Source organism: Rhea americana, unplaced genomic scaffold, assembly GCF_003343005.1.
Source record: "Rhea americana isolate MKP2758 unplaced genomic scaffold, rheAme1 scaffold_294, whole genome shotgun sequence".
NCBI lineage: Eukaryota > Metazoa > Chordata > Aves > Rheiformes > Rheidae > Rhea > Rhea americana.
This window is the reverse complement of record NW_028186417.1, coordinates 871,188-885,981: the sequence shown is the minus strand read 5'-3', so window position 1 is coordinate 885,981 and position 14,794 is coordinate 871,188. Positions and strand designations below refer to the sequence as shown.

The 14,794-nt window shown below is 42.7% G+C and overlaps 1 protein-coding gene across 1 annotated transcript in view; it reads right to left on the bottom strand.

Annotated features, from left to right (window-relative positions):
* Positions 1 to 14,794, bottom strand: part of CFAP299 (cilia and flagella associated protein 299) — a 222,156-nt gene that overhangs the window by 17,887 nt on the left and 189,475 nt on the right. The window contains exon 5 of the mRNA XM_085309242.1: positions 13,972 to 14,114. Coding sequence (XP_085165368.1) covers positions 13,972 to 14,114 — 143 coding nt within the window. The remainder of the gene's footprint in view (positions 1 to 13,971; positions 14,115 to 14,794) is intronic.

Below are 14,794 nucleotides of genomic sequence, written 5' to 3'. Positions count from 1 at the left end.
TCAACAACCTAATTCTAACCACTGCTTTAAATGGTTCAATTAGCTCGGAAGAGCACAAGAACAGAAAAACTACCTTTCCTTCCYGACCTTAAGTGTCGGCCCATCTTCCTCCCAACCCTTTCCCCTGCTGTTCTTCGGGAAATATTTTCAGTGCGGTTACAACATGTGTGATCTGCATGTGCACAGAAGGCCATAAATCCGTATTACCAAATGTTTATCTTAGCTTTTGAACATCTTGGAGAGCGTGGTATCAGTATGCCACAACCTCACGGTACACCAGTGTGGGATAGGGAGCTGGCCAGACACCATGGCATTGCAAAGAGCATTTTGATCYGGGGCTGTAATGCGAAGCAGAATTGCAAGAAGGTTTTCTCAGTGGCAGCTCTGAAGTGTAGGTGCAGGTGCGTTACCCAGGCAGAGTGCTGAAACAACGCGTTTCTGGCATAGCAGAGYCTCCAGCTTGGCTTCACTCTCACAGCTTCACATCCAAACCTTGTTACTAGATCAGGTTGGAATGTCATTCTAAATCCGTAGTCTCCAGGCATTAATCAAGAAAGGGGGCCRGCAGGAGGGGGGGAATCCTATTTAAAACTTGTAGTAAGGGAAAAATATATTCTCCAAAAAGGCCCTATCAGCGACAGAATTAAGGCTCTTTCCTAGCTCGTGGTCATTTTCGGAGACACAGTAAATACAACCYGTGGTGCCCACGGAGTACCTGCAGTTAAGTTGTCATCACGTGCAGATGTATGGTATCTTTACTACAGCAGTACCTTATATTATTTCCTTAAATTGCTCTCATACTTCAGCCCCTGGAAAAGCACCAGAAGAATTTACTAGGGCTGAGAGACTCCCGTTGCACCAAACAAGCCCCACCAGGCTCACCTGGAAAAGCATGGGGACTCCCTGCCGCTTGACCATGATGGCTGAGATCAAAGAGAAACTGAAAAGCTACGAGAAGCGGGTCGAACCGCCACCACGCTCCAGCCTGCAAGCTCTGAAGCCAGAGAGGGCTGCTCCTAGGCTGCCAAAACCACATTGCATCACCTCCCGGGCTACAGCTGTGTCACTGTGACCGTCACGGCACACCCCCGGCACCGGAGAGAGAGGGACGGGGCCTTGACTGAAGGAGATTCCAGTGTCCAAGAAAAACGCAGACGTGAAGAAAGATCACGAGGCTTCCCAAAGGAACGTCCCATTTCAGGCATTCTCAGTAAGCACCTGTATTGCTCGTATAAGCAATAAGGAGGCAGGGAGAAGTATGGCAATTCAGAGACCAAGAGAAATGGAAGAAGATTTAAATGGAACTAAATAACAGGAAAACAAAGTCCTACACTTATTTCATGGAGGACGACAAGGGAAGTGTGCTGGGTGACAGAGGAGAAAAAGAAGGCAAAAAGGACATGACATCCTTTTTAGTTTACAGCTTTTGAAATCTGAGGCACATTATTCCTTCTTGGAATCCCCTCTGTTGTCATTAAGCACCCTGCCCTGTCTTGGAGTGGATGAGACTTAAACATAACCCCTAGGATTACCCTGAGGGTTTATGGAGTCGTGAACCAAACTTCCATCTACTCTCCACAAGCATGAGTGCCTTTAGGATGTTTTGAATATCAGATCACTGTTGTATATTCACATGAAGATTTTTACATTTATAAATAGGAACTCTGTAGTGTAAACAAACAAAAAAGACTGTTCCAAGGTTAAAAAAAAATAGGAGAATCACAGAGAAATGTGTTATTTATCCACAAAGATCTCTGCTAGAAGCCAAGAGCTTTGTCTTAACTTTCTAAAACCCCCAAAGATGTATTTTTAAAGCTAGCATGTGCTGCAGCAAAGTGGCATTAACATGTTAGTGTGCATTGCTTTTTAAGTGTTTATTCTCTTTTAAGAATATTTGTTGAAGTAAACTGAAAACGATCGCAGGACTTGATTTTGATGAAGTATCTTTGGACATGACCACTGCAGTAAGAAAAGATCCCATGAGTTGTCCATTTTCATGTTTTCATGTAAATACTTAGTTTTTACTGAAGTGATTTGAAAATGAGCAATGAAATAACTGTAAGTGTAAAACTTTTTCTTACAAAAAAAGATTAACTGATGTTGCACAGGAGAAAAGTACATGACATCATGATAGTCCAAAAATAAGGAAACACACAGAGATACTAAACAACTTTCAACTGGAAATACTTCGTTGTACAAGATCAAATTACTTGTAAAACTCACTGCTGCAGCACAGGATAGACGTTACTATCCTAACTATACATTATCCCAAAACTACCTCTGCTCTTCTCGGCTAGGCACAGGTATGGGCTTTCTACCACAAGAGACGGGGCTTCACCACGCTAAACTTCTGGGAGAAATTCTGCTTCTGGCAATACTTGGTGATTATCCAGTGAAACCTCACCATCACCTGCCCCAGCTGCATGGCTTTCCCTACAGCAGCTGACGACCACAGCAACACCTATCGATGCAACACAGAAGTTTACCGTAATTTTCACTASGATAAAGCTGCAACTATAGAAAGTACTAGTTAGTCCATACCACCATTCATCAAAAAATCTGGACATACCAACTTTAGCCACAGCTATTTCCTTGTCTAACTTTAAGGAAAAGGTGGTTTCTCAGACACCCATGTGTGGCAGAAATCACAGAGTATTTCATGATCACCACACAGTGCTCTGACTGACATTTATTTACAGGACAACGAGCTGAAAACACATTTCCAGAAAGGCACTCACAAAACTATGGGTCACTACTGCCTCATTATAAATACTCCTTATACCTACTTTACTAGCAAACTATATCCAGATCAGCCAGTGCAACGTCAACTAAAGCCAGGCTTGCCGAGCCGGAGCAGACTGGTTAGGGTTATACCATGACCCTGTTGCCCCGGATTGGTGAAATGCTGCGCTTTTTTCCTCTGCTGCCTCAACTCTTCTCGCCATCCTTCACATATTCTTTTCTTCTAATTTAGATCTTAAATAAACAATGCAGCTGATCATTCTGAGCAGCTTTTTCAGCTTACGCGCATCCTGCTATTTTACACAGAAACATTCAGTAGTTATAGCCCCAACCCAGCGGCCTTATTCAGTTTGCTTGCTTAGAAGAGCCTCTAAACATGTTTGAAGTGTTTTTTCTAAATAAGGAYGTAGTCACATAAATGCCTGTCTCCTCCATACCTGGGAGGAAATCCATTAATTGCTACTGTTTCTGYTATTATTGAATATATTGTGGTCAGATCAGAAAGCCCATTCTGCTGGGCATGCTAAAGGAGCCCTTAAAAAGGCACCTTGAAGGGGTTAGGCACGTTCCCAAGCGTGAGACGTTGACTGGCGGGTCTTTAGCAAACAACAGGTTTAGAGCAGCTTGATAAAAACCATCCTGAGAGCCCCAGCGCGTATCGTCAGCATTGCAAAGGTTAATTCAGTATCTGCTCTGGTCCCCATTAAGGGAGAACTAAGGCTTTGGGAAGATATATGGCTATTGGAGAGGCAAGATACACAGTATTTAATCCTGTGACCTGTAGAGCTCCCTTTGAGTAAGTGGATGCACAGAAGAATAGTGCAAAATTGTTCTTTTTATTTTCAGAGAATCAGTAAGAGGAGAAAGAACTATCCTGTTTAGATCTGGTTTCCTTACGCATCTATCTGTGCATCATAACGCTGTCTTCACACAAGTAAACAGCTGTGAATCACTTCTGCTTCTCAAATCGCAGATGGAAGCTGTAACCCAAATCACACTCCAAATAAGCATTTGGCCAATTTCTATTTTCCAAGATGTTTTTCCTACCATTCTGTTGTTTCAGGTGATAATTTACTATACTGACAAAAAGGGCAAGACAGCCTTTCCCCTACATTTTTCTCCTGAAAATTTAACATTTTGCAGTTTTCTTTTTCCTATTGCAAATGTAAAGTTAGTTTGTTCAAAGCTACAAAAAGCCAATCTCCTCCCTTAAGAGATTTTATCTTTCTTAATAAATTAAAGTTTGAATTGAAAAAAGAGAAATTAAAAGTGAAAGAAGTAATATTTACAGTATTTAAATATAAGCCAGATGTGGAAGCATACATCTCCAAATTAAACATTTACTGAGTTGGCAGCAATGGAATTTTCTTCTCACTCATCCAGACCTTATGTTTGAATGCACTCTAATTTCTCCTTAAACATCTATGTGCTGTTTGCTCTCTGCACCTTGTACATCCWAGTGGCAATTCAGAACTGTCCCCCATATTCTGCACAGTCATTTCTCCTGTAGGCAAAATGGCTTCATTTAATCTCCAAGAAGTTTTAAGCCCATAATCAAAATCACGGGCACGGAATCCGAGACAGCAACATGCATAAGCAGGAATCATCCGGACCTCTGAGTAAGCTGTAAATACTACTGGAAGTAACAGTAGCCGTAGGTACTGCAAATCCCCCCAAATCAAGCCTTGCTATTTGGGAGCTCCCGCACTGCTGGGGGAGGGCTCCAGCCGACGAGCCTAGACTGACACCAGCCTTCACGGGCTTCGTCATGAAGCGGGCAGCCTGTTTTCACCCCCTCGGCGATTCGTTCTCGGGAAGTCTCAACACCAGCTGCTTGGGACAGTGGTCAACAAACCAGAAAGCAGTTGGAATCAAAGAACCAGATGGTTTTGTAAACATTAAGTATGGTGCTGAACGACAGAAAAAACATATTTCTTTTTGTGAGGGATAAAATTAATTCTTGTCCTCATCAAATCCTTCAAAAAGAGCGCATCTTTCTCAAGAGAGCTAAAGGAATTTACTCCATGGGTCTGCAAAGTCCTTATGTAGTTGGGATGCTGAAGAGATTAACTTTTTTTCCTCAACCCTGAATTATTTTGCTTTATATTATTACTAGCAGTATGGCAGTCACTGCAAATCAGGGGCCGGACTCCGTCTAATCCTTACTGGACATGGCAGGGAGGTCAGCTCTGCATTGAGGGGAGCCCAGGAACTGCTCTGGGCACAGCTGGCACCACGGCGGCAGCGAGGCACGTGCGACGCGCTCGACCCTCACCGGCAACGTGGAAGCGAGCGGCTGCTTTTGCTGCACTCCAGGAAACRGCGAAGATAACTTACTGTGATCTAGCACTGCACGTGTAAAATAAACGTAAACAAAATGTCCAGTGGCAAAAGTATTTAAGCTTGAGCCACTACTGTCAATCACTTAAATCTACAATTAGGTACCGAAATAAAAGTGATTAAATTTTCATCCACAACTACAATCAATGTTTAAAAATTACAAATGGGCTCAGCAGATTATACCATGCCTGGGGTACCAAATGGTTTCCTCTTTAGAGTCTATTTAAGTACATACAACATCTGGGCAACTAGAGAAACAGATAACTGTAAATCTTTCAACGCTCACCAACAGAACAGAAAACACCAGAATAGATATAACCTGTTTTCTTCTAGTATCCATTCCACATCCTACTGCACAAAAGCTAGAAGGACATCCATAACAACAAGTGTCACCAAATATAGACTCACACTGGCTGCTGTAGATGATCTACTCCTTAATCTATCTACCTTAATTAATTAATTYACAGGCAGTAGCATGTTCAGACCATCAGGCTGGATTATGAGATTACCATAACTCCCAAATGTGAGTCACTACTGCCTCACTGCTCCTAACTGGGACTCAGCAAGAGCTTGGTCCTGGTCCTCCCATCTGCTCCCCAAGGGAGGGGAAGTTCTGCAAACCTTCTGCCTGGCACTGCAGGATTGCCCATGTCGGTCTGCATAAAGAGAGTGTGAAATCGCTACCCCGTCCCYGGCAGCTCTTGCCTGGCTAAGCAGGGTGGGAGCAGCATTCCTGGGTAAATTGCTGTCCAATCTATGGGCCAAGGAGGTCCAGGGAAACATGGAGATGTTGCCTCATGCCCCACGCTTGAAAACGTATTGCTGGCCATAATTTGGCCTACAGGTCTTTAAAGATTAACAGATGGTATCTTAGTATAAACTTGACAACAAAACGGGAGGGAATTCCAACGCYGGCTAATGAAAGACTGCCAGCTCCTACGCCCGCTTGCAGCCACAACAGACCACAGTGGAACTACAAGGAGCGGAGGGCACAACCTGACGCGAGAGCTCTTGCCAATAACAAAACCCAACATGCTGCCTCTGAAAGCACCAGTGTGTCATGATGCACCTCTATCGCAGACGAGGGGCACTGCCACAAAACCCTGAACGCGGGACCTCCCGTGCTTGGCCTGATGAATGTCAGGGCCAAAACCAAACAAGTTTCACTACTGAYGAGATAAGGAAATGATTTCAGATTATAGGTTCTAGATTTTTCCCTGAACTAATGCTCTACAGTCAATAGCTAGTTACCTGGTCCCATTTTAGAAAAGATGAATTTAAGAAAATTAAAATTGGATTTTAATTAAGATTAAATTAAAACTGCCATCACAGATTAAGTGTGAAGATAAAACACTACAGTACATGGTATCATAAATATAGAATCACAGAATCACAGAATGCGTAAGGTTGGAAGGGACCTCTGGAGATGATCTAGTCCAACCTCCCTGCTCAGCAGGGTCACCTAGAGCATGTTAGACAGGGTTGCATCCAGGTGGGCCTTGAATATCTCCAGAGAAAGAGACTCCACAGCCTCTCTGGGCAACCTRGTCCAGGGCTCCGTCACTCTCACAGGGAAGAAATTCCCCCTCACGTTCAGGCAGAACTGCCTGTGCTTCAATTTCTGCCCATTGCCTCTTGTCCTGTCACACGGGACAACTGGAAAGAGTTTGTCCCCGTCCCCTTGACACCCTCCCTTCAGGTACTTCTATACATTGATCAGATCTCCCCTCACTCTTCCCCAGGCTGAACAGGCCCAGCTCTCACAGCCGTTCCCCGTAGGGCAGGTGCTCCAGCCCTCTGATCATCTCCGTAGCCCTACGCTGGACTCTCTCCAGTAGCTCCATGTCTCTCTTGTACTGGGGAGCCCGGAACTGGACGYAGTRCTCGAGATGAGGCCTCMYCAGGGCTGAGTAGAGGSGCAGGMTCACCTCCCTCGACCTGCTGGCAACASTCTTCCCAATGCACCCCAGGAGACCATTGGCCTTCTTGGCCACAAGGGCACATTGCTGSMTCATGGTCAACTTGTCATCCACCAGCACTCCCAGGWCCTTCTCTGCAGAGCTGCTCTCCAGCAGGTCAGCCCTCTGCCTGTAATAAATAGTGCACAGGGTTATTTTTCCCTAGGTGCAGGACTCTGCACTTGCCCTTGTTGAACCTCATTAGATTTCTCTCTGCCCAACGCTCCAGCCTGTCCAGGTCTCTCTGAATGGCAGCACAGCCCTCAGGTGTGTCAGCCACTATACGGTAACTATCACACTGACCTAAGAAATAACAAAAAATCAGAGCAGGAGTTCACACAGAACTGCAATAGTGTAATCCTAGTGGAAGACATGCGTTTAATCCTCATTCACAAATGGAACTGAGATAGTCAAAGCATAGCTTATCAGACAGAAGTCAACACAAAATTAAAAATTAGTCTTTTGCTGTCCTCTTTAATTCAGCAGAACTTTTGGTATGGTTCCATAGGGTGAACATTCTCCATTTTCTTTGAACAAATTGTATTACACTTGTTTCTCATCAGATTACATAAATTAGCTGAGAGGGAATGGATTCAATTACAATCCAGATTCCAGACCTCTTAAGAACTAACTTACTGCCTAACACATTCCTTTCATTTAATAAACTGGAACCAAATGAGGATTATATCATATAAATAATACTCCCTTGATAGGGCAATGCAATAAAATGGCAAAAATACTCAAAGGAACCACGTAGATCAAATATAGGAACCTCTGAAATTACCCACTGGAATTCAAGTATGAACATCACATAAACCTAATGGTTCAGTATTTTTATTCCATATTGTGAACAAGAATTAAATTCAGAAGGCACTTAAGGCCAAGTTTAATATCTCCTGACAACCTCAGACAGCTAATGAAAAAATATGTTGCAGCAAAGTATTATTTTCTATATTTAAAAATAATTTTTAACAGTTTTGCATGAGATAATAACCCTCCCACAAAATCAAGAATTTACACCTCAACCTCCCAAATGACTAAAAATAAATATGACCAAGAGTAAGGACTTTGTAAGGCTCTGAGTGAGGCTGTTTCCCAAAGAGACTAAGTCTTTAAAAAGGCAGGCAGCATTTTGGAACGATCCAAACTGATAGGACAGATTTTAGAATCAATCTTTCTTGAGCAAAACACCCAGTTATTCTAGAAGCTTGAAACGTAGGATATGTCCCCAATGCTAAGACATTTTTATGCCTGCCTAAGCAGAGAAGTATCCAAAAATAAGAACATGATGAAAAGACTTTGATTTGAAGTTAGCCAAGAGATTAAAAGATGAAGTCATGTAATTCTACATACAGCCAAAATATCACCATTCACATACCACTTTTTTTATGCATTTTGAAGGAGTCAGGTAGAAAACAAAGAGGCAGAAGAACAAGGTTGTCTAGGTGAGACACAATCATAAAATGCAGAATTAACTATATGAAAATTCAGTCAGTTTAAATGACTGAAGAATGGCTAAAGACAGTTTTGATTACAGCCTAGGAGATCACAGTTTGTCTAATACTGAAGATTTATTTAATCCAGCATACAAAGACATAATCTAGTAATGGAATTTATAATTTAGACTCAAATCAAGAAACAGAAAAATTTTAATTATGCAATGAAAAGATTTTCAGGGGACACAGTAAGTTCTCTGCCAACAGGAGTCTTTTAAATCACTACTGGATACATTTCTATGAGATTTACTCGCATCCAGCCGTGTACTAGATTCAAGGCTTACTAAATTTTATGGTGTGTGTTATGCAGGAGATCAGGCTGGATGATGCTTGTCATTCTTTCTCCTGGACTTAAAATCTAAAAAATTATTGACTGATAAGAAACTATCGGTGGTGCACTATACTGAATGGATAACAGAGGAAAAATCTGTCACACAACGAAATGAAAAGCAATCTAGTTTAAAAATGGCTAAAAAGAAATATTCCAAGCCAAAAGCATTAAGAACGTGTGGAAATGTGAAACGCTTTATGGGAAGAGATTTTTACCCTTTTGCTTTACATAACAGATGTGCATTTAGACCCARTCTGCTGCTGTGGTTTAGAAAACAATCCACATTTCATGTTCAAAGTTTAGAGAGATCCAGGTTGGGATACACTTTCACTTGTTATTACTGTTTATTTATTAGTACYTGAAGGGAGGGTGTCAAGCGGATGGGGCTAAACTCTTTCTGGTTGTCCCATGCAAAAGGACTAGAGGCAACAGGCACAAACTGAACCACAGGCAGTTCCACCTGAAGGTGAGRGGTAATTTCTTCCCTGTGAGGGTGACGGAGCRCTGGAACAGGTTGCCCAGAGAGGCRGTGGAGTCTCCTTCTCTGGAGATACTCAAAACCCGCCCAGACGCRATCCTGTGCAATGTGCTCTAGGTGACCTTGCTTGAGCAGGGAGGTTGGACTTGATCTCTGGAGGTCCCTTCCAACCTCACCCATTCTGCGATTCTGTGAGTATGGAAAATCTTTTATTTTAAAACTCAGATGCAGAATTGATCATTCTGGATACATACCACATTCTAGTGGCTGAAATATCCTGTGACATAAAGCTGAAGTTCAGCAAACCAGATTAATTTTGCATTATTTAAAGCTTTTGGGGGTCAAGTCACAGTTAGCAGCCACCTTTTCTTCTGTTCATTGGTTTCCAAAAGCAAGGCTGCAGGCCACCTAATTCTTATGCAGGGGGAATGAAAATACAAGATTGTTAAGCATAAAGGGTTCTGTTTACCCCCAATGTGGTCAAGAGAGGAAGTGGTAGAGGAGAGCTGATAGATGTGTTTTTAACCCTGAATTGCGGAACTTTTAAAAGTTACACAAAGATCTCCAAACATTGCTTCTGAGGATACCCGATAGGCAGCAATTTGATGAAAAATGCCAGCACATGCCAAAACCCCTGTTTATGCCCTACCTTACTGACACAACTACTATTTTTCTAAACTAAATGCCTGCTAATATATGCTATCATTTTGACTTTTAATAAAATTTTCCCCAAAAATATTTCCTACAGAGTCAGAAAAACACTATGTGAAAGCTCCAACAAAAGAAGCCAAATTCTTGTATCTCTGAGGTCTATATATTTAGTATGTTCACATATACCAACTTTATTTACTACTACAACTGCATGTGCAAATGTCTCTCTACATTCATAAATTAATTAAACGTAATTAATACAATTACATTTGTAGTAACTGCACATGCAAAGGGTGCAAAAAAACCACATGCAGACTTCAGTTGTGGTTTGATGAAAATACAAGCAAGGAAGAGTGACAGAACCGAGCTTGCTGGAGAGCCAGATTGGTTGTAAGCTACGAATGGCAACTGGTGCAGTTTCCCCAAAGAGCCCGAGTTGTTTTCAGCCTGGGAAGAGCAGGCAGCGCCATGCTCCACGACTGCCGAAGCAAGCCAGAGCAGGCTGGGTTTCCGGGGGCTCAGCCTCTCCTCGCACAGAGATGTCACAAGTACCCTCCAAACTCCTGCAGGGTAGAGCGCRACGCGTGATTCAGTGCCCCTGGTCACCCTTTTACTAGTCGAGAGACAGAGAGCAACACAGCCATTCTCTGACTTATTTTCCRTTAGAGTGAGGTGAATGACACCAGCAAGCAAGAGTTTCTCTGAAGTGATTTTAAAAGGGAGTCTGGAGTGACCTACTCACATGTCCTTGCTTTTAAATGCAATAATTCTCACTGCCCACCAGTCTCCAACCTCTGATACGCAATATTCGTTATGCAATTAAAATAGTTCTTGTTTCTGACAAAAAAGTCCCAGAGAGACCTATGGGCAGAAGTCGCCTCCAGTGTCAGGAACGTCTGTTCCAGGAGTGATGAATGGGTCCGGGAAGGACACCTAGAAGGATAAGTTTGTAGGTCTCGCCCTTCATTGCCTTGTTGATCCCCAAGCACTCCCAGTCCATGTCCAGGGTGCTTCTGTGTTTGACTGGTGTTGTTTTTTTTTTTTTTTTTTCTGGCACCAAACAGGTGGTTTTACCTTAGAGCCACCATGGGTACTGAAACATCCTTGTATTCCCCTCTGCAGAAAGGCTCATCCATCACTGGGGACACCAGACCAAGCGGTCTTTTTGCCCTCTGAGCTACTTTGGTCCGTTTGTCCTCTGCAGGAGAGTTCACAAACCAGCAGCAGCACTGTCTCCGATGTGCCTATTTACTGCTCCCTTCTGTTTCACATTGGCTTATTGAAAGAAAACACACAATTCTGTCGCAAATGTGCTTCTTTCCTTTCTGCAATTGAGTGCTACATGGGCATCAACATACCCATAGAGATACCTGGCCTTGCCTACCAGTTTAGCCAAAGAGAAACAAGAGAAGTAAGGCAACATGCCAAAGCCCTCAGCCTGCTCATTTCAACTTCCCTCCAGAAAAAAAAACATCTTTGAAAGGTCTTTTGAGGCAGACATATTCCATACTACCAGGAGCACTCACGCTCAGAGAAGTGGCCCTGCGGTCACGTTCACTAACGCAAGCTGCRACCCTGCCTGGGTCACGTGGGCCTGAGCACTCCCCTCACAGGGGCACACAGTGCTGCTGCCCCTGACAAGCCAGGKGCACTGGCAAGGGCATGCAGACGTCCCCGAGAAGGACTCTGTGCTCCTCAGCTAAGCTTAGAAAAACTAACTGGGGATTATGGGTTAAAGGGAACTCACTGGTTTTGAACTTCTACAGGACCATCCGAGTCTTTCCGCGGGGCCTTTTCATGCCTGCCCTCCATCTATCCAGTAACGTTCTCAATGTTAACAACGAGGGAGGCAGGAATGAAACATCCTACTCTGTGGCTACCTAACTGCAAGATGCAAAAAGGGAGGCATGACAAATACAGTGGGCCATGGACTACTTCAATGCCATCAAGGTTGGAGATCTTATGAAAATTAAGCCAATCTTTACAGGTGATGTATCATGGTCCTCAYCATTTCACTGTAAAGGAAAGGTTTATTCTTTAGCCAGTGTACAAAGATGGCATGACTGCACTACATATATTTATGTATATTTATATATATYTCTTTGTATATGAACCTCATTAACAGCACTGTATACATTCATACACATCTGTGAGTAAAACAAAATCTTTGTGGTACTGTGCCAGCTGAATCTGAATCTGGGTTCAGCTGATAGGTTCAGACGCAGTTTTGCATGGGTAACATTCAACTTACGAAACCTAATACATAAGTAATGCTTTATCCCTTTTTCTAACAAAGAGGTAAAAYGAAATGGCATATGACACTACATTCAGCTTCATGAAGCTATATGAAGAGTTTGCAGCTCACCCTAGTTTTGACACAAGAGATAGAAAAAGAGTTTGAACCATACACTAAATGAGACATTTTTCAATATAGAATAAACAGGACATAGCTCAACTATAGGATACAATGCTGACATTTTGTATTGCGTATGACATTAATGACTTAAAAGGCTTAAGTATGAGTCACTAATAAAATCCAAATATATAGCAAAGCAGACACAATGTTACATCCATTCCTGTTCTTAATTCAATCATAAATGAAATCTGATTGTTCACCCTTGTTATTTATAAGTGTGAAACTGGAAATTTTGCTCCCCATTGCTGTAATGCTGAGACTACAGTGTGTTTCTTTGCCTCATTACTGACATCTGCTGTCCCACAAAAAAACAGCACAAAAATTCAACACATTTTCCTGCTTTTTCTTTCTGTAACTCCTACCAAAATTTGAGTGAACAGTATTTGCGGGGATTTGCATTGCTTCTAGAGGGGCTATTTACATTACGGAAGACCATTCTCACTGAAGACGGAGAAAATGCAGCAACTCCTTTACTCCTGACACCTTTTTTTTTTTACCAGGAGATAATGGCGTGTGACACTGCAGCTAGTTGTCCACAATTCTTAACTTTCATARGGTGGGAACAGGAGACTTCCATAATAATTCACAACTTCAGCCCACAGAAATTTTTACTGTTCCCTGCCCAGTCACCAGCAGTCCCTAGCCTGCGGCAGTGCTAAACACTGTCCCAGGCCCCAGTGAGACTGGAAGCTCTGATGTGCTATATCTCTCAAGTTTCACAAGCAGAAGTCTACAAACACGCCTTATGCTTCTGTATGTCGGCACATAGGCACAGGACACTTTTTAAGGAAAATAGTATTCTTCAATGAAAAGTGTATTCATGACCTTTGTCATTAGCTACTGGTAAAACACCRTCTTGGTGAAAGGCTTCTGCCCTTCTCACACTTCAGAAGCAAAGTGTACCCCATGGGACTGCTGTGGAGACCAGGGAAAGCCAAGGATGTTCTGGCAAAAGTTGACTGGGATAAGTCAGCAGTCACTCTGTGCCCTGTGTCTCCAGGGTTATGCTCATACTGCTCTGAGTACATTGCTACTTACAGACTCCAAAGGTTAATGAAAGATGCGGAGATAGGCAAACATTATACTGCCCATGTAACATTTTATTCTATGGACTAAATCAAATGGAGAGGATCCTTCCTTAAACTTGTTCTCCATAACTGACTCATGGTATCTTTCTTCCAGTGAAAATCAGTTTCATAAACCACCTTCCTGCTCAAAAACATTGTAATCTCTCTCTCCCTCTCTTTCCCTCTGTCTCTTRGAATCATAGAATAGAATCAGTAAGGTTGGAAGGGACCTCTGGAGATCTTCTAGTCCAACCTCCCTGCTCAGCAGGGTCACCTAGAGCATGGTAGACAGGGTTGCATCCAGGCAGGCCTTGAMKATCTCCAGAGAAGGAGACTCCACAACCTCTCTGGSYAGCCTGTCCCAGTGCTCCGTCACTCTTACAGGGAAGAAATTCCCCCTCACATTCTTCACTCCCTCTGTCTCCTCCCCCCCTCCCCACATATACAAATTGCCTAAATGCAAATAAGTGAAAACAAAGTCTAGATAAATACCTCAGATCAGTGTTCCGTGGTAAAAGTCTTTTCTTTCCACTGAAGTAGACTTCAAAGTCATCTGTCGTCAGTCTGTGCGCGTAGTCAATGTATGCAGACACCTCCTGGCGCCGAGAATTCCGGTCACGAATGAAGATTATGGACTAGAAAATACAAAAAATGCCACATATGAGGGATGAAAACATATATGTATACACACATTTCTAGATTAAAACATATTTAGAGATYATATAAATATTTTCAACTCCACTCAGGGTAGGCTTTTTTTTAAGACACTTAAATAGTGACATACAGCTTTTAATACATRCTAGGCAAGATTCAGTTGCCTAAACACAACATCATGTGGGATGCACTTGTGTATTCCTTCACACCTCCAGCTGCCCCTTCAYGAGGATAAGGAGTCCCCATAGGTCCTGGGTCATACCTGCTGGCCCTATGCAGATAATCCTAAYGCAGTCAAATGCCATTAGACACATATCAAGCAGGTGAACTGAGTCAAGAGTGTTTTTGTTTGACCAGTCTCCAACGCTACAGTCCATGCACTAACTACAGACCAAAGAATGTTTCAAAAATAGAGCTTATTCAACTCAATATTCACAACAGATTTTTAGCTCTTCAGATGGATGAGGCGCTGGAAATTGGCCATGTACCTCTCTATTCTGTGGTATGATCCCAGTACAAAATAGACTTTGCCAGCCCCCTTTCTCCCAAGACAATCCTTGTGCCATTAAATTCCTGACAGTTAATGAGCATGAACAAAAATCTGATGATTTAAAGACAAGCAATCAAACAACAAAAAAATCTGCACATAGAAATAGAGCTG